Below are 26,308 nucleotides of genomic sequence, written 5' to 3'. Positions count from 1 at the left end.
CTGTATTTACTGTAGACACATGCTACTGAATTCTCTTTGAAATGGTGCACATTAAGACACAGACTGAAGACTAAAGCAACAGATACCTATTTATATCCAAATAGCAAAAGGAAGCAGAAAAATTAACAACCCTTAAAAGAAACAAATATGCTTACACTGAGAATGTCTACAATGACTCAGTTAGCTTATGTAAGAACAGCTTTTGATTGAAATTTGAGAACCTCTATGAATAATAAACAAAGCTATGGTTATAGCACAGCAAATCCAGCCTCTTTTCATCCTCGCCTTAGCTCTTTGTTCACCCCAGGCAGGGCTTTCTTCTCTCACAATTCTTATTCAGTTCAGGCAACCACTTTTGATGAAACTCCTACATTGTTTCAAACTCCCTGCTTTTAACCACTTCGGGGTCAGAATCAACATTTTTATTAAGTCCTTGGTGCAGTCGTTCCCAAAGTCAACAACATTTCATACACAAACTATTAACAGAGGAAAACCCATAGGTCAAACACACAAATGTTTACAAGGCATAATGCCCCTCTCCTTACAAAATAGTACACCATCCTAATTACGAGTAACTCCACTCTCTTGCCACAAAAGTTTGCTTTTATTACAACACTGCTGATGCCCAGTACCTCAGGGTCTGAAGTCAACTTCATCCATTTATCTGCATAAGTCCCGACCACTTACCTTTTTCAAATTCCACTCCTCATTCATGATTAAACAAACAAAAAGAAAATAACCTCAGGTTTCCAGCTGTTGGTTTTGCCCCACACAGTTTTGAAGTGTAGGTGGAATTGGAATCCTATTAAATACAAGTCGGATATGAAAAACCCATTGTCTTTAAAACATATATTCATTTTTTTCCCTACTTATTTCTTGCCTTATAATGTGAAGATGTCACTAAAGTGATTAATGTTTTTAATTACATTTCATTAGTAAAAAAGTAAAAAATATAACTCAAGCCATGATTTCACCCTTCGCCTCCCACCATAATAGATTTGCCTCCCCAAAACTATATTGGCTGAAAATGCCAGCCATGAGTGATTGGTATGCGTGATGAGGAGTAGAAGATTGGCTGATTGTGCTAAATGCTCTGGTGACATTGGAAGTTGCTCAGGATGTTCTCTCACGGGTTACACAGTGGGAGTTCCTTCATTCAGTTAACGGCTGATATTTCCCCACAGATAGCTTTTTTTTTTAACATTCCCAAAACTCTCAGTAGGTTTCTTATACAGTGAAAAATGATAATTCATTAAATGGTTTTATTTCTGTGGTAGTTTCCAATAACTTTTCATCTAATAAATATACAATGATGGACCTGTATCTGAATTTAGGCTTGAAATATAGTACTTTTATTCCTTAGCTTGTCATACCTTCTATAATGAGTAAAATTAGTCTTGCAGGTAATTTACTTACAGTACATTGCTCTAGCTGCTTTTCAAGTGCCTCTGAATCACCAAGAGCAGGCCATTCTTCATTGAGGAAAACATCCACTTCAGCCATCCATTTCTTTAAGGTTTTTGTGTCATTCTGTAAAATGCAATACAGTATAAAGTAGCATGTGAATTGATCTATTACCATTATAACAAATCCCATCAAAGTCTCTCATCAGCTTTCAATCAATCCTTTTTCTGGCTCATTCAATATTGTTGGCATTTTGCACAGTCTGTGCACACTCTGTTCAATTGCAGCAATTACAATTTTTTTGGGAACAGATCAAATTGAATGAGGTAAAGAAATTGGGGGTGGGGGGACATATAAAATCATTCAAACTGCACAATAATTGTTTTATTAATTCATTCATGGGATGTGGGCATTGTTGACAAGGCCAACATTTGCTGCCTATTTCTAATTGTCCCCTCGAGAAAGTGGTGGTGAGCTGCTTTCTTAAACCACTACACTCCATGTAGTGAAAGTACACCCACAGTGCTGCTAGGTAGGAAGTTTCAGGATTTTTACCCAACAACAATGAAGAAATGGCGATGTAGTTCCAAATCAGGATGGTGTGTGAATTGGAGGGGATCTTGCAGATGGTGGCGTTCCCATGTGCTTGCTGTCGTTGTTGTTCTATGCAGTAGAGGTTGCAGGTTTGGTAGGTACCGTCGAAGAAGCTTTAGCGAGTTGCTGCAGTGCATCTGGTAGATGGCACATATGGCAGCCACAGTGCGCTGGTGGGGGAGGGAGTGAATGCTTAACGTGGTTGATGGCATTCCAAACAAGTGTGCTGTTTTTTTCTGGATGGTGTCGAGCTTCTTGAGTGTTGTTGGAGCTGCATCCATCCAGACAAGTGCAGAGTATTCCATCACACTCCTGACTTGTGCCTTGTAGATGATTGAAAGGCTTTGGAGAGACAGAAGGTGAATCACTCACTACAGAACATCCAGCCTCTAACCCGCTCTTATAGCCACAGTACTGAAGGGCTGGTCCAGTTGAGCTTCTGGTCAATGGTGGAGGATTCAGTGCTAGTACAAAGAACAAAGAACAGTACAGCACAGGAACAGGTCATTCGGCCCTCCAAGCCTGCGCCGATCTTGATGTCTGCCTAAACTAAAACCTTCTGCATTTCCGGGGAGCATATCCCTCTTTTCCCAACCTATTCATGCATTTGTCAAGATGCCTCTTAAACGTCATTATCGTACCTGCTTTCACCACATCCCCCGGCAGCAAGTTACAGGCACTCACCACCCTCTGTGTAAAGAACTTGCCTCGCACATCCCCTCTAAACTTTGCCCCTCTCACCTTAAACCTATGTCCCCTAGTAACTGACTCTTCCACCCTAGGAAAAAGCTTCTGACTATCCACTCTGTCCATGCCGTTCATAACTTTGTAAATCTATCATGTCACCCCTCCACCTCCGTCGTTCCAGTGAAAACAATCCAAGTTTATCCAACCTCTCCTCATAGCTAATGCCCTCCAGACCAGGCAACATCCTGGTAAACCTCTTCTGTACCCTCTCCAAAGCCTCCACGTCCTTCTGGTAGTGTAGCGACCAGTAATGCCATTGAATGTAAAGGAGAGGTGGTAAGACCCTCTCCTACTGGAGATGGCACTTGTGTGACATGAATGTTGCTGGTCACTATTCAGCCCAAGCTTGAATGTTGTCCAGGTCTTGCTGCATGAGCACACATTCAAAGGCAGTCATAAAGATGAATTTCCATCAATTATCCAAAAATGACGAACAACAAAAATATTTGTAAATGTAGCTTGAAAGCATAATTTCAAATGCGCTTCATCTTTTTTGCCAGTTAATTGCTTTGGGAGTAAAATTGACATTGACAATCTGGATTATAACTGGGCTCCGTGTTGAAAGATCAGAGTGTTGTTGTTGTGTGTTTCCATTTATTGGCAGAGAATGAGTACTTTCGTGCAGGCACATTACACCCCAGGATAGAAGTAGGAGTGTCTACTGACACCGTGCATTCTCTGAACTCAGTAGTGTTAGCACGGGGTGATCTCTGAACTCGGTAGTGATAGCGCTGTACATTCTCTGACCCCGGTAGTGTTCACGCTGGGTGATCTCTGAACCCGGTAGTGTTCACGCTGGGCGATCTCTGAACCCGGTAGGGTTCACGCTGGGCGATCTCTGAACCCGGTAGGGTTCACGCTGGGCGATCTCTGAACCCGGTAGGGTTCACGCTGGGCGATCTCTGAACCCGGTAGCGTTCACGCTGGGCGATCTCTGAACCCAGTAGGGTTCACGCTGGACGATCTCTGAACCCAGTAGTGTTTACGCTGGACGATCTCTGAACCCGGTAGTGTTCACGCTGGACGATCTCTGAACCCAATAGTGTTCATGCTGGATGATCTCTGAACCCGGTAGTGTCAGCTCTGTACATTCTCTGAACCCGGTAGTGTTAATGCTGTATGTTCTCTGAACTCTATTATTCGCCCTGGACGACCTCTGAACCCGGTAGTGTTAACGCTGTATGTTCTCTGAACTCGGCTGCATTTGCTCTGGGCGATCTCTGAACTCTAGTGTTAACACTGGACGGTCTCTGAACCCAGAAGTGTCAACGCTGGACTATCTCTGAACTCTGCAGTGTTAACGCCGGGTGACCTCTGAACCCGGTAGTGTTAACGCTGGACAATCCCTGAATCCGGTAGTGTTAATGCTGTATGGTCTCTGAACCCAGTAGTGTTAATGCTGTATGGTCTCTGAACCCAGTAGTGTTAATGCTGTATGGTCTCTGAACTCAGTATGATCATGTTGGGTGATCTGTGAACACAGTAGTGTTAATGCTCTGCATTCTCTGAACTCAGTAGTGTTAATGCTCTGCATTCTCTGAACTCAGTAGTGTTAATGCTGTACGTTCTCTGAATTTAGTAGTGTTAGTGCTCGACAATCGCTGAATTCGGTGATCGTTGAACTCGGTAGTGTCAGCGCTGGACGATCTATGAACTCGGTAGCGTTAGTGCTGGGCAATCTCTGAACTCAGTAGCGTTAATGCTCTGCGTTCTCTGAACTCAGTGGTTAGTGCTGAGCGATCGCTGAACTTGGTAGTGTTAGCGCTGGGCGATCTCTGAACTTGGTAGTGTTAGCCTTGTGAGTTGGAGCTCTGGAGCTTTCCTGACAATGACTGAGTGAAATTATACATTGAAAAAAACCTGAATTACTCTACAGCAAGCTGGATCAAAATACACATTCCATAAATTCCAGTTGTATGTGTATTGTCCTTTCATATTCTATTGGTGTCAGTACTGAAGTATGCTGATTCCAGCAGTGTGCAAATAGACATGACCATTGTTGTGAGGTGTGGATGAACGTGCAATTTGGATTGGCAGGTTCTGGATGCATGGTAATAAAACTGTACCAACCTGAAACTGCTGAACCTTTGTCATCAGTTCTTCAAGTTTCTGGCTTTGCTCCATCAAATGAACGCTCAATTTCTTCCAACGGCCGGCAATCCCTTCAAGTTCTGATCTATATTTCTGGCTGACTTCTTCTGGGGCTTTCTTGGATACCTCTTCTACAGCTGAGGTGAGATAATTCAGACCACTCTGCTGCTCCTGAAAAGAGCCTTGTAATACCTCAAAAGGAAGATATAATTGTTTTTAGAAAACCTTTTAAGAATGTTATGAGAATCATAAAAAAATTAAGATAAAGTTTCAATGAAGAAAATATAAAATATTTCCTGCAATCTTTAATGTTAAAGCAAGCAATATGATTTCAGCATTTTAGATGTAGCTTTAGTTTCTTTTTCCAACACAGACGAGAGTAATCATTGAAGTTCTCGACATTTTCCTGCTTTAACTTTGTGAACACTATGTTCTTAACATTCTGAAGAAGGGTCACTGACCCGAAACGTTAACTCTGCTTCTCTTTTCACAGATGCTGCCAAACCTGCTGAGTGGTTCCAGCATTTCTTGTTTTTAGTTCTTAACATTCAAACTGATCCAAATTAATGGTATAGTGGACTTTGGACTGTGCCCAAACAGTTAAAGTTTTGAAATAATTTAATTTCCCACGCAATTGCCAAAAATCCATCTTAATCATCCACAAGTCAGGGAAATCATACAGTCAAATAGCCTGATGGGATAAATAACCAGTGATGTCACTAGGTCTTCAGGTAGCTCAATCTGTGGATGTTGCCAAGATTCCTCAATCCATTAACATTAATATTGAAGCTGTTAGTGAGGCAACTGCTCTCTTTCCATCCCTTCCATTATGATCCTGACCTGTGTCCTAACCTACCTGTACTATAACCCTGTTTAGCCTCCCTCCCCCAAAAATGTGAGCTATTGACACTATAGATAATACAAGAAAATTAATCAATTTTTAAATTGGCAGATTCTGGAGGAAAGAGTTGTGCAATCTATCCTGTTATCACAATTTAGCTGTTAAGATTGCATGTCAGCACTGTTAAAATGTATTTATATTCCATAAACTTATGAGTCCCAGTGAGCCTCAAAGCTAGGTACTTAAACTGACTCCATGAAAATTATTAAAATATATGGCAGTACAAGTGTATAATTTTTAACTTTAATCCCTCCTTTGAGATTTTCAATTACCCAACAAAATCCACTAGAGAGAATGAAAGCTGTTTCTCTCTCACACACACGACATTAAAGAAAGACTTGCATTTACATAGTGCTTTTCATGACCATAGGACATGCCAAAGCATTTTACAGCCAACATAGTATTTTTAAAGTGTATTCACTGTTGTAATATAGGAAATGCGGATGCCAATTTGGGCGCAGCAAACTCCCAGAAGCAGCAAAGTCATAACATAAGAACATGAGAACATAAGAAATAGGAGCAGGAGTAGGCCATTCAGCCCCTCAAGCCTGCCCCGTCATTCAATAAGATCATGGCTGATCTGCCCCAGAACTCTTCTTTCATGCATGCTCTTCATAGCCCTCAACTCCCCGATATTTCAAAAAACTATCTACCTTCTCTTTAAATACTTTCAGTGATCTAGCCTCCACAACTCTCTGGGGTAGATAATTCCAGACATTCACTACCCTCTGAGAGAAGAAATTCCTTCACAACTCAGTTTTAAATGAGTGTCCCCTTGTTCTGTAACTATGTCCCCTAGTTCGAGATGCCCCCAGTAATGGAAACAACTTCTCAACATCTACCCTGTCAAGCCCCCTCAAAATCTTGTACGTTTCAATAAGATCACCCCTCATTCTTCTAAATTCTAATGAATAAAGGCCTAACCTGTTTAGCTGTTCTTGATAAGGCAACCCCTTCATCCCAGGAATGAGCCTAGTGAATCACTTTTGAACTGCCTCCAATGCCAGTATATTCTTTCTTAAATACGGGGACCAAAACTCCAGTTGCAGCCTCACCAACACCCTATACAGTTGTAACAAGACTTCCCTATTTTTAAACTCTAACCCCCTAACAATAAAGGCCAAAATTTCATTTGCCTTCTTAATTATTTGCTGCACATGCATGCTAAATTTTTGTGTTTCATGCATAAGAACACCTTGATCACTCTGTGCTGCACTAAAGACCAGATAATTTTATTTTGTGACATTGGTTGAGTGAAAAACATTGGCCAGGACACTGGGCAGAATGCCCCTGCTCTTCTTCAAAACAGTCATATGGAATCTTTTAAATCCGCCTGAGAGCACAGACGGGGCCTTGGTTTAACATTTTATTCAAAGGATGGCACCTCAAACAGTGCAACACTCTCTCAGGTACTGCACTGGAGTGTCAGCCTAGATTTTTCTGCTCAGGTCCTGACATAGGACTTGAACCGACAACCTTCTGACTTAGAGGTGAGTGCGCTACCAACTGAGGCACAGCTGACACCACAGACTGAACTTTTGGGCCCTTCTGAGGTCTGAAACAGAGGCGGACGGTACTCGAACATTACGAGGCGAGCCAGTGTGCTGGTTTCCCGATCCCATTCCTGACAGCGGCCATTTTGGGCATTCGGAGCCCAGCAAGGCAGCCCGTCCCCATGAAGTGGGCAGGCAATTAGGCTCATTCAGAACCTTGTTTAGCAGGGACTAAGGAGGCCGAATGGGATTTTTCCAGTCGGCCTCCAGTTTCATGATGCGACAGGGACTGTTCAACTGTCTGGTGTTCTCCATATTTAAGGATGTAAATGCATTGGAGGCAATCCAGAGGAGGTTTACTAGATTGATACCTGGAATGAACAGGTTGTGTTATGAGCAAAGTTGGACAGACTAGGTTTGTTTTCACTGGAGTTTAGAAGAGTGAGGGGAGACTTGATTGAAGTATATAAGTTCCTGAACAGTCTTGACAAGGTGGGTGTGAAAAGGATGTTTCCTCTTGGGGGTGAATCCAGAACTAGGGGGCACTTTTGAAATTAGGGATCGCCCTTTTAGGACAGAGATGAGGAGAATTTTTTTCTCTGAGGATTGTGTGACTTTGGAACTCTCTGCCTCAGAAGATGGTGGAGGTGGGGTCATTGAATATTTTTAAGGCGGAGGTAGATAGATTCTTGTTAGGCAAGGGAATAATTATCGGGGGGTAGATGGGAGTGTGGAATTCGAGACACAAACAGATCAGCCAATGGCGGAGCAGGCTCGAGGGGCCGAATGGCCTACTTCTACTCCTATTTCGTATGTTCATAGGTGGGCACCCAGCGGCAGGCCAAGTTGGAGGTCAGGGTCCAGGCAGGCCTACAGGCCCTCCCTGCCTGCCTGGGTGGGGTTGCAGCCAAAGGTCACCCTGTAGAGGGGCTCCCCTCTGCACAGTGGTGGCCTGGCTGCTTTCTATGTTTTTTATTTAAATGTTTAAGAAAGTTGCTGAGAGGGCACATTCCTGTTGCAGTGCTCTCTCAATTGCTTACCCTTTCCTGCAGACATGTGCTCCTCTGACACTGGAAGGCCGCTGATTGGCCCTCCAGCTTCAAAAGCCTTCCTGTCGCCCTTAATTGGACAGGAAACCTGTCTCTATGCCAATTAAGAGGACATCTGGTCAAAATTCCAAGGACTGCCTGTTTAGCCTGGGGGTGGGTTCGGAACCCAGAAACAGTCCCAGCCGTGAAGTGAAAATTAAGCCCCACAAGTTGACAGGTATCAAAGGGAATACGATACGTCAAATTGCTGAGACAAAAGCGCAAATTTTATCCCTATCTGCCAATGGAATCTGGGCGGATAGGCAGTTAAAATTGGCCCAGTGAGTTCCCTGCCAATGTCCCACACCAGTCTGGCTGTTTTCAATGGCTGGGACTTCTTTATCTTACTAACCTGCCACAATGTCAGGAATTCTCAAAGAAGGAGAAGGGGATGGGGAACTGGAGGCAACAGTAAGGGAACAAGACATCACTCTTGGTAAAACGGTTGTTAGCTTCCCAGATATAAATGTCAGCAGCTGCTGAAGCAGGAATTTATTGAAGAAACTTAAATCCATGGCAACAGTTATATCCCATTTTAACATAAGTTCAAATTGAGAAAAAAGTTAAGACAAAAGGACATCTTTGATGATTTAAAAAAAAACATTGGGGGCCATTTTATATTGGAAAAAAATTCACATCACACAGTTTCTGGGAGCCTCTGAATCTTGTCTATGACAGACAATGGCCCCAACTTTAATTATGGGCTAGTTTTGAACAGCAAAATTAGAAGTTCACCCATTACTTCAAAAATGGCAACCTGGTTAAAAACCCCTGAGCCTCATTTAAATGCTACCGCACATGGGAAGTCAGTGAGGAGCAATGGAAAATCGCCTGGCCCCTAGGGTGCCTGCCAACAGAAAGCAAGCAGCAGGATCAGCTGCTGGGCCATGGGGGGTGGTTAATATGATCCAGGCAGGAGAGGCCTACACCCTTTCTTGAGAATTACCACACTTTTTCTGCTTTTTGTACCCAACTTTGCCATGTGTTTGGCAGCATAATCAGCCATTATGACCAAGACCAGGAACTGAAACTTTTAATTGGAAAGATTTTGCAACTCTTGAAGACTAGAAATGGGTGGGAAACATTAGAATCATTCTCTCTCAGCAGAATCATTGACTTGGGCTTCTCAGCACTGAATATGGCATCTAGCTGCCCCAGTGATTATTTCAATCTATATAAATGCGTACAATGCATTGTTTGTCTTTTAGACAGGGACTTCACCCCTCTATGGAGAAGGACGATGTACGTGTAGAGATCAGGGAGGCGGATTGTGATATACTTGAACAAATTAGCATTGAAAGGGAGGAGTTATTAGCGGTTTTAGCAGGCTTAAAAGTAGATAAGTCCACAGGCCCAGATGAGATGTATCCTAGGCTGCTATGTGAGGCAAGGGAGGAGTTGTAGAGGCTCTGACACAAATATTCAAATCCTCTCTGGCCACAAGAGAGGTGCCAGAGGACTGGAGAACAGCAAATGTGGTAACATTATTCAAGAAGCATAGTAAGGATAAACCAGGTAATTACAGGCCACAAAGTCTAACATCAGTGGTGGGGAAACTATTGGAAAACATTCTGAGGGACAGGATTAATCGCCACCTGGAGAGGCAGGGATTGATCAGGGATATTCAGCATGGATTTGTCAGGGGGAGATCATGTCTAACAAATTTGAGTGAATTTTGTGAGGTGGTGACTAGGTGTGTAGATCAGGGTAAAGCAGTTTATGTAGTCTACATGGACTTCAGTAAGGCTTTTGATAAGGTCCCACATGGGAGATTGGTTAAGAAGGTAAGAGCCCATGGGATCCAGGGTAATTTGGCAAATTGGATCACAAAATTGGCGTAGTGGCAAGAGGCAGAGGGTTGATGATCAAGGGTTGTTTGTGTGATTGGAAGCCTGTGACCAGTGGTGTACCGCAGGGATCGGTGCTAGGACCCTTTCTGTTTGTAGTGTACATTAATGATTCAGACATGAATATAGAAGGTATGATCAGTAAGTTCGCAGATGAAATGAAAATTGGTGGTGTCGTAAATAGTGAGGAGGAAGCCCTTAGATTACAGGACGATATAGATGGGCTGGTAAGATGGGCAGAGCAGTGGCAAATGGAATTTAATCCTGAGAAGTGTGAGGTAATGCATTTTGGGAGGACTAACAAGGCAAGTGAATATACCATGAATGGTAGGACCCGAGGAAGTACAGAGGGTCAGAGGGACCTTGGTGTACTTGTCCATAGATCACTGAAGGCAGCAGCACAGGTAGATAAGTTGGTTAGGAAGACATATGGGATACTTGAAATAAAAACAAGAAATGCTGGAAATACCCAGCAGGTCTGGCAGCATCCTGTGGAGAGAGAAGCAGAATTAACGTTTCAGGCCAGTGACCCTTCTGAAGCATTAACTCTGCTTCTCTCTCCACAGGATGCTGCCAGACCTGCTGAGTATTTACAGCATTTCTTGTTTCTATTTCAGATTTCCAGCATCCGCAGTATTTTGTTTTTATTTTATATGGGATACTTCTCTTTATCAGTCGAGGCATAGAATATAAGAGCAGGGAGGTTATGATGGAGCTGTATAAAATGCTAGTTAGGCTACAGTCGGAGTACTGTGTACAGTTCTGGTTGCCACACTATAAGAAGGATGTGATTGCACTGGAGAGGGTGCAGAGGAGATTCACCAGGATGTTGCCTGGGCCGGAGCATTTCAGCTATGAAGAAACTGGATAGGCTAGGGTTGCTTTCCTTAGAGCAGAGAAGGCTGAGGTGGGACCTGATTGAGGTATACAAAATTATGAAGGGCATAGATAGGGTAGAAAGGAAGAAACTTTTTCCCTTAGAGGAGGTGTCAATAACCAGGGGGCATACATTTAAAGTAAGGGGCAGGAGGTTTAGAGGGGATTTGAGGAAAAATGTTTTCACCCAGAGAGTGGTTGGAATCTGGAACACATTGCCTGAAGAGGCAAGACCTTCACAATTGAGGCGGCACAGTGGCGCAGTGATTAGCACCGCAGCCTCACAGCTCCAGCGACCCGGGTTCAGTTCTGGGTACTGCCTGTGCGGAGTTTGCAAGTTCTCCTTATGACCGCCTGGGTTTCCGCTGGGTGCTCCGGTTTCCTCCCACAGCCAAAGACTTGCAGGTTAATAGGTATATTGGCTATTGTAAATTACCCCTAGTGTAGGTAGGTGGTAGGAGAATTGAGGGAAGGTATGGGATTAATGTAGGATTAGTATAAATGGGTGGTTGATGGTCGACACAGACTCGGTGGGCCGAAGGGCCTTTTTCAGTGTTGTATCTCTCTATGACTCCAAGAACATTTAAGAAGTATTTAGAAGAGCACTTGAAACACCATAACATACAAGGCTACGGGCCAAGTGCTGGAAAATGGGATTAGAATAGATAGGTACTTGATGGCCAGCACAGACAGAATGGGCCAAAGGGCCTGTTTCTGTGCTGTATAACTCTATGACTCTACAGAATGTGCTGGTATCAGCAAAAAATCTTCCACAGAGGTTTCAATACTGAGAACCTACATATCTGTCTGTGATTAATGGTTGATCCCTCACATCAAGGACAACTGGATCATCAGAAGTCTCGAAATCCACTATTACAGTAATTGGATTATTGCAATAATTAGGTACCCAAATATATCTAATTTTATGAAAGCAATAGAATTCAACTGAGATTTTCCAGCAGGAATGGCTGATGAATGATGCCTACTTTCAGTTCCTTGAGTCGTTGCTCCATAATTTCATATTCTGTGACTGTGACACGAGGGGCAGTTAACTTGGCTTCAGATTGCTGGATCCACAGAACCAAGGTGTTTATTGTCTCCTTGTAGCGAAGGGTAGGTAGGCTGTGCAGAACTGGAAAAGAGAAAAAAATTACATTAATAAACATAATTCAGATAGTTTATTCTTCCAATTTGGACAAAAACACTTTACAGTTTGGAAAACGAGGTACAGCATCTTTCTGAACCTACCTATAATTGGTCATTGTTCTTATGTCATTTAATGGTGATTTGGTGAATCCCATTGCTACGTTTATGTCATATGATGTACAGATGATAGGAACAGGAAAAGTCCATTCAACCCCTTGAGCCTGTTCCACCATTTAATTCCATCCTGGCTGATCTACACCTCAATTCCATTTATCCTGCCTTTGCTCCCTATCCCAATTTCCTTACCTAACAAATTTCTATCTTAGCCTTTAAAGCTCCAATTGTCCTAGCAATCACAGCCTTTTGGGGGAGAGAATTCCAGATTTCTACAACCTTTCATGCGAAAAAGTGTTTCCTGATTTAAACTGAACCTGGTCTACTTCTGAATTCAAGATTATGTCCCCGTACCATTGATTCCCCAGCAGAGGAAATAGTTTCTCTGCATCTACCGTCAGATCATTTTAACATTGTTAATACCTCAATCATATCATTCCCCCCCACCCCCGCCCCCACCAACATAATCTTCGGTACTCAAGATAATACAACCTAAGTTTATGCAACCTGCCTTAATAATTTAATCCTTGACGCCCTGATATTCTGGTGAACCTATTCTATATCTCCTCCAAGGGTAATCAATATATTTCCAAATGAGGCAGAGGAAGACTTTGTATAACTGAAGCATAACTTCCTCACCTTGGTTTTCCAAGGCCCTACTTTTAAGCTGATTATGTCAAATAAGCAATTAACTACAACTATTCTGACGTATAGGCAGGAAAATAATACATTTATTTTTCTCAAAAGCTACCTAATTACCATGGAACGTTGCAGCAATTCTGAATAGTATTTCTGTAATTACAGTTTAAGGGTCTTTTCCACACTAATTTCAGCAACACACCAAAAAGGTTTCCAGGAAGCGGAGGAGGTATGTTAAGAGGAACACTTACTGGTGAGCTAAATGCAAAAAGCGTAACAACATTCAAGAATATCTCCATATGTTGTTAAGCTGTCAATTAAAAAAAAAAATTCCTTTGGGATTCATCCAGCAAGAACATTGTTGCAAGGAACATGCTGCAGAAAAGATATTTTATCTTTTTTTCTTTGTAAAGAAGAAACTATAGTAAGGACTGCCTAAACATCTGAATGTCACAAGGCTTCAAACTGATTTCAGAAAATATAAATCGGGTTTGAATATGGCCTTTCTAAACTGGTAGCAAATTTGAGTGCGAGTCACTCTCAATTTGCTTGGAGAAGTGCAAATGCACTAAACTACAACACTTTTAAAAGTCTGCAGCCCCTGCAGTTTATCCCACACTAAGTTCTGATTCATTTTTGCCCCTGCCCTCAGCTGCCAATCGCCATACAAATTAAATTCAAAATCCTATCCTCATTTACAAATCTCTCCATGGGATTCCTCTTTCATACTTCAGCAACTTCCTCCAGTCCGAGTTTGTACCATCTGCTCTTCCCATTTTAACCTCTTTTGCATCTCCCCTCCACTTGACCATTGCTGGCAGTCTCCAGCCCTTCTCGGTCTAGATTCTGGAACATTCTCCCTAAATCTCTCCACTATGTTATGTCCCTTCTAATCTTTAAGGGCCTTCTCAAAACCTAAATCTGTAACCATGCCTTTGCCACTTTCCCAAACTTCTTTTCTCACTACTGCTTGGAGTCAAGGTCCACTTCTGTGAAACATCCAGGAATGATTTATATGTTAAGAGCGATACATAAATACAAATTGTTGCAAACATATTGGCACCTTTATATTCAGAAAGAACCTCTTCAGAACAACTTTTCAGATTTTCTATTATACTATGCAGAACTGTTCCAAGAGTGAAACCATTTAAACTTTGCTGATGAGGTTTTTACTGGGAGCAGCCATACTGAAACTTTAGTTACACCTCCTAACAAAGAGGGCAGCAAAGAGGCAGTATCACAGTATACAAATGGTTAGCTAAAACAATAAACTACATTCCCCCACACTTAAAAAAAATCTTATGTATAATTCCCCACAATACAACAATACCCTGAAATTTAACAGGTTGGGTTGCATACTTGTTGTTCTTGTAATCACATCTAAAACATATATAACCAATACTTCCAGAGTAATTTACACATAAAAAATGTTTTTCCTTTGCATCAGTATGTCTTGAACAAAAATATCATCATCTGACAAAAAGAAATGAAAAGAACAACTTATTTCTTCTTTCGTCCCACATAATTTCAATTAACCTATCTGGCTTCTTTTTCTTTCCGGCTGGGTATCTTCTTCCATTTCCATTAGCTTGACTCTGCTCTCCCAACATATCAGACTGTGTCGACCCTGATCTTTGACTTTGACTACCAACTCCACTTCATGGTTGGGCCTTTGAAATTGATTGATTATTCTTGATCAAAGACCCTGACTCACTTTGCTCCACTAGTGCATTCTGTGATACCGGCAAGCTTTCAGTTTCTTTGTGACTTTCACTTTCTTTCTGACTCTCTTGGGACTGTAGGAATTTGGATTATAGCAGGTGTCACGCACACAAGAAGTGTGATGATACAACAGTTATCTGAAGGGTTATAAAATGTGACTTCGTCTTTTAAAAAAATGAACCTTTCTTTTAAAATGTGAACAATACTCCAAAATGGCCACCAAAGAAAAAAAGGTTTGGCCTTTGTGTATTCAAACAGTCTGACAGGAACAAAGGAAAATCTTCAAAGCTAAGAGGTGTCAAGTGAACTCATCCAACACCCATCCTATAACATTCCAGAATTGAATGCCTTCTTCTGAAACAAAGAAGGTGTGAAGTAATCATGTCTTGGGCCATTGTGCGATCACTTTGGTTAAGAGACCAGAGTGTCTCCTACCAGAAGGTGAGAAGTAACACAGCTTGACCTTTAACAAAAATGCACCTAAGAGAGAGAGAGGCTCCAGAGAGAGAAGATAAACAACATCCAGCAGCTTGTTTCCAGGAAAGCAGAAGGCACGTGCCCTGCTGTAGAATCCTACATCTACATTAGACCAGTGACCTAAAACTGAACTTTCAATCAAGAGAGAAATCTACAATCATCTCAGGCCTGCAACCTACAAGAACTTGAGTTCCAAGAGAATTCAACAGATTTAAGTGACCTTCCACCAAAGCCTACTCCCCCCAACTTATAATCACTTCCCCCTTTTTTCCTCACTATTTGTCTCTTCTTTGTGTGTGAGTGTGTGCGTGCGTGCGTGCGTGCGTACGCGCGTGAGTGAATGCGTGAATAGATGTGGTTACAACAATTTCGGGATAAGACATATTGATCAATAAACAACTGATTTTCTATTTTTAAACTTATAAGAAAACTTGTCACTTTCTGTTTATTGAACAAATAAAACACCAAGGGATTAAACCCTATAACAAACACCTTTGCTGCGGTCAGCTGGGAAGGTGAACGGTGGTAACAACCCACATCTCACCATGTGGCCGTAAGAGGTTTCTCATGCTCTCCCTGTGTCAGATTTCCTCTTTCAAGCAAATGATCGACATGACACGGATGGAATCTCTCTCTAATCTTCACTAGATGTGTGAATGCACCTAGTCTTTTTACAACAACCCTAAACACATACTCCTTCCTTATAACCTCAGTGGTTTTTCACCATGGCCTTCTGACTAGCACTGAACTCTCTAAGTTTCATGCCTTGAGTATCATGACTCATCTTCACTCTGTCTTGCTTTTCTCTTATTTTGCTACTGACGTCAGGCGTAAGCAAACTAAACCTTTCCCTCGGAGACTGCTTGAACACTACCTCTTAAGGTAAACAACCTGTTGTAGACTGTGAGGTTCTTCTGTAAAAGAACAGAAAATTGTCTGGTCTATTTCAAAGAGAAACATGGAAATTACTGCCTCGCTTGACACCTGGTAAATACTTTAGTAAAGACCTCATCACAATTTGTATACTTCTTTCTGCAGCACCATTCGATGCTGGGTGAAATGGTGGAATTAGAGTGTGTTTGATTCCATTCTTACCCAGAAATATTTCAGACTCTTCTGAGATAAACTGTAGATCATTATCTGACACCAACACCTCTGGCAACCCATAAACTGCAAACCAATTTCTCAAAACCTGAATAGTTTTGACACTTGTGCTATTGGGCATAGACTCAACATTTATCCATTACTAATAGCAATTGACCAAAACAAAATCCCCTTTCCCTTCCACTTCAAATAAATTGACATGTACTTGTTCCCATGGTTTTCTTATGTTTGACCATGGAATAAAAGGAACTTTGGTTGGATCATTTCTCATTCTGAGACACACTTCACAACTTTTCTCCAACTCTTCAATATCGATATCTACCTTTGCATACCAATACTTGCTCCTGCTTTCATACAGACTATCCCTGTGTGCTCTTGAAGAAGTTCTTGTAACAATCTCTCTCTAAACCCTGGTGGAATAATGACTCCTATGACCCCATGGAAACAGTCTTGATCTACGCTCAGTTCATTTCTACTTGTGAAATACTCCTGCAATTTCTCACACTCTTTAGACCAGCCATTCATAACATAATTGAGTACTTTACTGAGCACCACATATTAGAGAGTTTCTTCAGAAATTTCTCTGGCAGATACTAGCATATCAATTGTGTACATAAAGTAAATCACAGGTAACTAATTTACTAAAAATGAATCAGTCTTCACTTCCTCAATGTCATACATATTCTTACTGGTCCCTACTGTAAATAACATGGTCCAGTTTAAACTTATTTTCTTAAGCCAATTTCTTCCCATCAGGGAGACTTTGTTCTCTCCTACTACTACCAATGGCAAAAAATAGGATACGTCATAAGTATTCCATCCTAACACTAACTTCACTTAATACTGGACTGCTGTTATTGAGATAACTAGTGAGTTTCACACCAGTTTTTCAGAAGGGAAGTTAACTTAGGAACTTCAGGTACTCTCCTTCCGAGATAGCAAACACTGCTGCAGCTGTATCAACTATGAAAGTAAGTTGTGAATCTCTGACTTTCATTTTTACTGTGGGCTCTGGAATTATATTTTCAGCCCTTTTACTCTCAACTTCCATGTGCTGTTTTTCTTGCTCTCTGACTGAGTACAATTTTTGATCTTCCAGCTCAATAACATCAACTTCTGTTTCCACTTCCATCATACGCACAGTTGAGGACTTCCAGGAGCCTGAACTAGCTTTTGGTCTACCACAACCTCGATCTGTTGCATTGCTGCAACCAGGAGCTATTCCGCGACCTGAAGCGTTACTGTTTCCTCTACTCCGATATGCCATCTGTATATGACTGAATTGCTCACAGGCTTAGCACTTTGACTGAATAGGGGCATTTAGATGGTTGGTGACTACCATGGTAATGATAGCATCTAACTTTCTGAATCTGAGTCTGTGAGCGTAGCAGCCATGGTCTGGTTCCTGCTGAAATCTGGTGGACCTCCCCTGCCGGCTCAGGAAAAGAACTTCCTTGCAATCTGCAGCTATCTCTTCCTGCCATTTCCATGGCTGTGGCCACACCAGAGGCCTCCATCGACGTCTGTTTATTGGCTTTAATCAAAAGCTTGGCCTGGGTTTTACTGTTCTTTAGATGTCTAACAAACGTGTCTCTAAGGTTGACTTCTAAGTTCACACCACAACCACACAGCGATGTCAGAGTTTCTTTAATTCAAGAATTTAATCTGCAATAGACTCACTTGGCAACCGCTTCCTTCCGCGAAATTCAACTCGGAGTGCAATTTCTTTCTTAGTTGTGCCACAATGAGTCCAGACTCTCATTAATTTCCAAATAGTCCAAAGTACGGGGATCTCGTGGGCAACATTGGTTAAACACCACCTCAAAAGTATCTGGCGGCGATATAGTTCCAAGTCAGGATGGTGTGTGACTTGGAGGGGAACTTGCAGGTGGTGGTGTTCCCATGCATTTGCTGCCCTTGTCCTTCTAGTTGGTAGAGGTCGCAGGTTTAGAAGGTACTGTCGAAGGAGCCTTGGGGTGTTGCTGCAGTGCATCTTGTAGATGGTACATACTGCTGCCACTGTGCATCGGTGGTGGAGGGAGTGAATGTTTGTAGATGGGGTGCCAATCGAGCAGGCTGCTTTGTCCTGGATGCTGTTGAGCTTCTTGAGTGTTGTTGGAACTGCACCCATCCAGGCAAGTGGAGAGTATTCCATCACACTCCTGACTTGTGCCTTGTAGATGGTGGACAGGCTTTGGGGAGTCACGAGGTGAGTTACTCGCCTCAGGATTCCTAGCCTCTGATGTTTTTGTAGCCACGGTATTTATATGGCTACTCGAGTGCAGTTTCTGGTCAATGGCAGCCCCTAGGATGTTGATAGTCGGGGATTCAGCGATGGTAATGCCATTGAATGTCAAGGGGAGATGGTTAGATTCTCTCTTGTTGGAGATGGTTATTGCCTGGCACTTGTGTGGCGCGAATGTTACTTGCCACTTATCAGCCCAAGCCTGGATATTGTCCAAGTCTTGCTGCATTTCTACATGGACTGCTTCAGTATCTGATGAGTCACGAATGGTGCTGAACATTGTGCAATCATCAGTGAACATCCCCACTTCTGACCTTATGATTGAAGGAAGGTCATTGATGAAGCAGCTGATGATGGTTGGACCAAGGACACTACCCTGAGGAACTCCTGCAGTGATGTCCTGGGGTTCAGATGATTGACCTCCAACAACCACAAACATCTTCCTTTGCGCTAGGTATGACTCCAGCCAGCGGAGGGTTTTCCCCCGGATTCCCATTGACCTCAGTTTTTCTATGGCTCCTTGATGCCATACTCGGGCAAATGCTGCCTTGGTGTCAAGGGCAGTCACTCTCACCTCACCTCTTGAGTTCAGCTCTTTTGTCCATGTTTGAACCAAGGCTGTAATGAGGTCAGGAGCTGAGTGGCCCTGGCGGAACCCAAACTGAGCATCACTGAGCAGCTGATAGCTAAGCAAGTGCCACTTGATGGCACTGTTGATGACACCTTCCATCACATTACTGATGATTGAGAGTAGGTTGATGGGGCGGTAATTAGCCGGGTTGGACTTGTCCTGTTTTTTGTGTACTGGACATACCTGGGCAATTTTCCACATTGCAGGGTAGATGCCAGTGTTGTAGCTGTACTGGAACAGCTTGGCTAGGGGTGCGGCAAGTTCTGGAGCACAGGTCTTCAGTACTATTGCCGTAATATTGTCAGGCCCCATAACCTTTGCAGTATCCAGTGCCTTCAGTCATTTCTTGATATCACGCGGAGTGAATCGAATTGGTTGAAGTCTGGCATCTGTGATGCTGGGGACTTCAGGAGGAGACCGAGATGGATCATCAACTCGGCACATCTGGCTAAAGATTGTTGCAAATGCTTCGGCCTTATCTTTCGCACTGATGTGCTGGGCTCCCCCATCATTGAGGATGGGGATATTTGTGGAGCCACCTCCTCCAGTTAGTTGTTTAATTGTCCACCACCATTCACGGCTGGATGTGGCAGGACTGCAGAGCTTAGATCTGATCCGTTGGTTATGGGATCGCTTAGCTCTGTCTATCGCATGCTGCTTACACAGTTTGGCTTGCAAGTAGTCCTGGGTTGTAGCTTCACCAGGTTGACACCTCATTTTGAGGTATGCCTGGTGCTGCTCCTGGCATGCCCTCCTGCACTCTTCATTGAACCAGGATTGGTCTCCTGGCTTGATGGTAATGGTAGAGTGGAGGATATGCCGGGCCATGAGGTTACAGATTGTAGTTGAGTACAATTCTGCTGCTGCTGATGGCCCACAGTGCCTCATGGCTGCCCAGTTTTGCATTGCTGGATCTGTTCGAAATCTATCCCATTTCGCACGGTGACAGTGCCACACAACACGATGGACAGTATCCTCAATGTGAAGGCGGGACTTCGACTCCACGACGACTGTGCGGTGGTCACTCCTACCAATACTGTCATGGACAGATGCATCTGCGGCAGGCAGATTGGTGAGGACGAGGTCAAATATGTTTTCCCCTCTTGTCTCTGCCAGGGAGGCTGCCCAGGATGAGGGTGAGGAGAGAAAAATGGATGATACAAGCCTTGTTTGCATGTGTAAATATAGCAGAGCTGTTGAAAATATAGGCCATCTGCTTGAAAAGTTTAAATATTTATGAGGTGTAGGAGGGAAATACTATAGGGGACATTTTAAAATTGGAGCTCTTCTCCTGGTCTCCATGACAACAATGGATGCCTAGAAAATACTGGTGTTCCTCATGGCAAGAGTTTCTAAGACCATAATTGTTGCATTTTTGGTTGGTATGCTGCCACCTTAACACACCTAGTTAGTCTAGCTTAAATAGATTCCTTAGTCATGAGTATTTAGAACATTAACCTTTATTACATTATAACTATGTACAGCTCCACATCAGTCTGTGTGACTCCTCTGAAGCCAGGCTGCATCTCTCCAAGTCTTTCTCACATGTGCTCTCTTACATCATCATGGTGGGAGGTATTATTTACATTTGCTCAACATTAACCCTTTCAGACCCTTATACTACAATAATGACAAAAAACCAGAAGACATGGGAAAATTTTTATTGGGCAGTGGCACAACGTGGGTGATATCGGATCAGCCGCTGGTTCTACGCAGTATATGCGTTGTAGGGGGGAAGATCCTGTCGTGCACTCCCCTGCTCTTTCCCCATAGCGCTGCAAATTTGACCTTTTGAAGTATGTATTTACTTTCAGGCAATGTATTCCAGATCAGAACACATAACACATATAAAAATTCTCATCTCAACTCAACCAAGGGTCAGTTTTAGGATCCTTGCTTTTCCTGATCTATATTAATGACCTAGACCTTGGTGTACAGGGCACAATTTCAAAGTTTGCGGATGATATGAAACTTGGAAGTATTGTGAGCTGTGAGCAAGATCGTGTAGAGCTTCAAAAGGACATAGACAAGTTGGTGGAATGGGCAAATGAAGTTCAATGCAGAGAAATGTGAGGTAATTCATTTTGGTAGGAAGAACATGGAGAGACAAAAAAATAAAGGACACGATTCTAGAAGGGTGCAGGAGCAGAGGGGCCTAGTTTTATATGTACATAAGTCATTAAAGGTGGCAGGACAGGTTGAGAGAGCAATTAACAAGGCATACAGTATCCTGGGCTTTAATAATAGCGTCATAGAGTACAAGAGCAAGGAAGTTATGTTGAACTTGTATAAGACAATAGTTCAGCCTCAGCTGGAGTATTGCGTTCAGTTCTGGACACCACACTTTAGCAAAGATGTGAGGGTATTGGAGAGAGTGCAGAAAAGATTCATGAGAATGGTTCCAGGGATGAGGAATTTCAGTTATGAAGATAGATTGGAGAAGTTAGGACTGTTTTCCTTGGAGAAGAGAAGGTTGAGAGGTGATTTGATAGAGGTATTCAAAATCATGAGGGGTCTGGATAAAGTAAATCGGGAGAAACTGTTCCCACTCGTGAAAGGATCGAGAACGAGAGGGCACAGATTTAAAGCATTTGCTAAGAGAAGCAAAAGTGACATGAGGAAAAACGTTTTCACGCAGCGAGTGGTTAAGGTCTGTAATGCACTGCCTGAAAGTGTGGTGGAGGCAGGTTCAATTGAAGTATTCAAAAGGGAATTAGACAGTTATATGAAAAGGAAGAATGTGCAAGGTTATGAAGAGAAGGCAGGGGAATGGGACTGAGGGAATTGTTCTTTCAGAGAGCCAGTGCGATTATGATGGGCCGAGTGGCCTCCTTCAGCGCTGTAACAATTCTGTGATTCTGTGACCTCCCTGGCTTTTTTGCCAATTATGTTAAATGCGCTCATTAAATCTATATGAAGAAGTGAAAGTATATTTTTCCCAGTCCAACTCTCACTGCTTTTTGTCCCCGTTCCCACAAATCTGAGTCCCAACTCCTGCTTTCACTCCCATCGCATCACATGTAAAAATTGAGTCAAAAATATAATAAATATATTATAAATCTCCACTGAACACTTCAAAAGATTTGATGGGCTTTATGTCCAGAATTGAAGCTGAAAAGAATAGCCTTGACACGGAAATACAAGACATGGAAGAGTATTGAACCGGAACTCATTGTTTCACAGATGTCAGCTTTGATCTTTGAAATGAAGCCCCGTCATGTCCTGATTAACAAGATGAATACATAAACTAATCCCATGCAAGTTTCAAAGCAAATATATGTGAATTTTATGCAAGAATGGATGGGTCATGTCAAATGTTGATTATTTAGTGAGAATAATTACATTTTACAATAAGGAAAATATGTTATTTGATTTCTATAGACCAATCACAGTTGAATATGGAAGAAAAGTGAGTGCTCTATGTCGAGGAAATAAATAAATGTTTTGACAAACAATGTAAGAGTAGATTTTTTTCAAAGATATCAGGATAACAAGATAGTGCTTCAAAGAGAAAAGAAAACAAGAAACTAATTATTAACAAGACAGTGCAATAGTAAGGGGCAAACAGGCAAGGAGTCCCTATGGCTAATTAACTGTGAGCCTCCAAGATACAAAGGTTGATTCTACTGTGCTCATCAGGAATATGGAATCCCCTTCCTTTTCTCCCTCCCCACCTCTCTATCCATCCTAAGCACTTGTAAAGCAGCTTAGGATGCTTTACTATAATATAGGTATTATATAAATGTTATTAATCCCCAAACATATTTCCCACACAGCTGTAAGAGAGTTTTCTGTTGTCTCATTGTCATGGATCATTCAATTCCAGATCCAGAAGGTACTTCTTTAACCCACTGAGCCACTCAGCTCCATATGTCATTTATTGCCCCTGACTAATCACCTGCAGCCCTACAACACTCTGAAATATTTGCGCTCATCTAACTTTGGTGTTATGGACAGGTTGTGAGTGGTGTGGGTGGCTTTCACTTTTCACCTCCCAATTGACTGCAGATAGTTTTCTGTTAAAACTGGTGTGTTAGTCTGAGTATTTTCAGAGGCAAATAAACAGACAAATGACAGGTTTTCTCCCAGGTTAAAAAAAGATGACTATTTTTAAACAATTGTCGAAATGGTTGCAACCTCACCCACACATGCATTCACATATGCATGCATACACAAGAATAGATAGATCGATAGAGAGAAAAGGGTAGGATGCAATTAAGATCCAAATTACTGTACAAGAGTCCATTGCTTAAACAACCTTCAAAGTTTCTTTGAGGAGGACATTTTATAACAGTGTTGCAGGCCTGAATGTTCCTTGTCTTGGAGTTGCTAAATTGTTGTCGACTTCTGTGGTTAAAATTCGACCCAAAGTTGGTGGTATGAATCTGGTTTACTTTCACAGATGGAGAGTCTCAAAGTCACCTTGAAATTTCTCTGCTGTATGGTTGTTCAAGTTGTTATTCAGCAGGGTTCTTCTGCTTAGCTGGACTATACCTCATAGCCTCTAGATGGAATTGGCTTTCTGTGGTCTTTTGTTAATCACCCCTCTCTCTCCAGAGGGCTACCTTTTAAGGTAAACATCCATCACATTTGAGTCTCTGTCAGATGACCAAGGGTCCTCTCCCCTAGTGTGATCACACAATTGTCCAGGATATGGAAACAATTGCTATCTGTTGCCGTCTGGATGGAGAACATTCTGTTACAATGGTGCTACTTCACACTATTCATATCGGTTTGGGCTGTGGAGTCAGTTTGTCTACAGAAACTTTGTTGGCTTACTTCTGTAGATATGAGTCATCAATATGTAATGGGCTCCTTTCAATTTCAATGGGTTCTCCCCAGAGCAAATTCAGAAGAGGTTAACGAGTTTCATCCTCAACAGACGGATGTGTTTACTGAAAGTACAGGAGGAGTCACCCGACCTCTACTCCATTTTATCTGTGGTACAAATGTGCCCATTTTCTTGCTGTTCAGTTCAACAGTTGACTTTTATTTCATAATTCCTCCAGTTCATCATTTATTTAATCACAGCTCCTTCCGAGCATGACACTGGCCTCTTGTGCTTTCCCAGTTTTAATGGTTCCACCACTGACAGCCATGCCTTCAGCTGCCAAGGCCTGAGTTCTGGAATTCCCTTCTTAAATCTCTCTACCATTTTTGCCTCCTTTAAGATGCTCCAGATTATGTAATTTGAGATTTTTCTGTGTCCATTTGTGTACACATTTTGGCTGCTGCTCCAGACTCAAACCCATCACTTCTATTTCCATTTTCTTCTCCCCCCCCCCCCCCTTTTTTTTTTACTTCTTTTCTTTTTACCCTCCAAGACACTCTCCGGCTGCTGTCCCAGGTTTCACTTCCTCTTAGATAAACGTACAGCTACCCTTTGTACCTCCTTGGCTTCCTCTGAAGGGCCCATTTATGCACTCATTGCTGCCTGCTTACAAGCAGCAACCCCAACTGCCCCATCCTGCTCTCTCGCTGACTGACTCACCAGCTAGCCTGCCTGCTGTCGGCTGATCTTGCCAAACTCCTCCTTGTCTAACTCATCCCTCCCAGTGATCCTGTAGACACTGCCAGCTGATCAGTTATCACCGCCCTCTCAGCAGCTGCCTCCAGAATATCTGCTTATGTGAACAAGGCCCTTGCCATCCATGAACTCATTGTGGATGATTGCATCAACATCATGGCCTTGGCAAAACCTGACTGAGGGGTTATGACACCATCCCCCCCAAATGAAACCTCCCTGACTGGTTATACCTTCCACCACTTTTCCGCCCAGACCATTGTGCTGGTGGTGTGGCTCTTCTCACCAGATCACACCTTGGTCCATCCGCCTATTCTTCTGTCACTTTCTCCTCCTTTCAGCATCTTACCTTGTTCTATCCCTCTCATCTCTCACTTGGAATCCTCGTTCTTTACTGCCCACCCAACTAAACATTTTCTCAGCAAGATATCTTCACTGCTTTCCTCCCTCAGTCTCTGCACTAATCAACTGCTCTTGCTCAGTAATTTCAACCTCCATCACAACTCAATATGCTCTCACTCCTCTCAGTTCACTGCCCCCTTATTCTCCCTCAATCTCTCCTTCAATGTAAACTCCTCAACCAACATGCGCAGCCACCCTCTTGACCTTGCCACCTCATGTGGTTTTGCTACTCCCAACATGTCAATTACAGATAAGGCTATCTCTAATCCTTCCATGCATCACTCTTGATAGGTATCCTCCTACCCACCACTCCCACTCTACTTTCTTATGTGACCACCCCTGGAAAAAACTCTCTCCCAATTCACTTACAATTGCACTTTCAAATTCCTAACTGCCTAGCCTTTGACCCTCCATTCATCATGACATTTCTGCAGCTACCAATCTGCTCCACCACCACACTCTCACCTCAACCTTTAATGCCCTCATTCCTATTAAAACCATTACTCTTTCACACCTTGAACAATTCCCAGTATGGCCCTAAACTCCACTGCCTTAAGTCCAAGGAATGCAGACTTGAATGGATATGGCGGACAACTGGTTTAGCCATTCACCACCAGATCTGGCTGGACCGCATAAAGCATTTTGGGGTCCTGCTCTGGCATGCCAAAACTGCCCATGATTCTAGGATCAGGCAAAGTAACCCTTGCTCTACTGAAAACTGTCTTCTTAAAACCCTTTTCCCTGTCTCCTCCACTCTCACCTCTACAATTAGTGTGAGGAGCCCATGAACTTTTTTGTCACTAAGTTTGAGACTATCCAATCAGCTGCCTCTGCCACTTCCTCCTTTCCCCTAGCCCACCAGACCAAACCTTCTCTGTAGTTGCCCCCTGCCCTAGCCCCAAGTTCACATCTTTCTCTAGTATCTAGCCTCTCTCCCTTCATGCCCTCTCTGAGCTCATCTTGTCCATGAGACCCAGCTCCTGCTCCCTTGATCCTATTCCCACTAAACTGATGACTACCTAATTTCCCTTGATGTCGATGCTAACAGTTCTCTCTCATTTCGGGGAACAGTGTAATGTTGATAGATCTCCAATTCCAAAAACTCATCTGATCCATTACGCACTGGCATACAAGATACATCAGGGCGGTTATGGAGATCTATCAACACCACACCGTCCCCCAAGACTACCCCTACTCAAGAAACACAGCACCACCTGCTCAGCACCCAACCTCGCCCAACAAGAACAATAGTATGCATCGATC

At 42.8% G+C, this 26,308-nt stretch overlaps 1 protein-coding gene across 7 annotated transcripts in view; it reads right to left on the bottom strand.

Annotated features, from left to right (window-relative positions):
* The window catches only part of dmd (dystrophin), a 1,950,296-nt gene that overhangs the window by 1,239,563 nt on the left and 684,425 nt on the right, over positions 1-26,308 (bottom strand). For all 7 annotated transcript variants that reach the window (XM_068040560.1, XM_068040554.1, XM_068040555.1 and 4 more), the window contains 3 exons: positions 12,028-12,173; positions 4,816-5,028; positions 1,417-1,530 (listed from right to left, as the gene is read on the bottom strand). In XM_068040560.1, coding sequence (XP_067896661.1) covers positions 1,417-1,530; positions 4,816-5,028; positions 12,028-12,173 — 473 coding nt within the window. The remainder of the gene's footprint in view (positions 1-1,416; positions 1,531-4,815; positions 5,029-12,027; positions 12,174-26,308) is intronic.

This window comes from Heterodontus francisci, chromosome 10 (genome assembly GCF_036365525.1).
Source record: "Heterodontus francisci isolate sHetFra1 chromosome 10, sHetFra1.hap1, whole genome shotgun sequence".
Taxonomy (NCBI): Eukaryota; Metazoa; Chordata; class Chondrichthyes; order Heterodontiformes; family Heterodontidae; genus Heterodontus; species Heterodontus francisci.
This window is presented reverse-complemented; position numbering and strand designations above follow the sequence as displayed.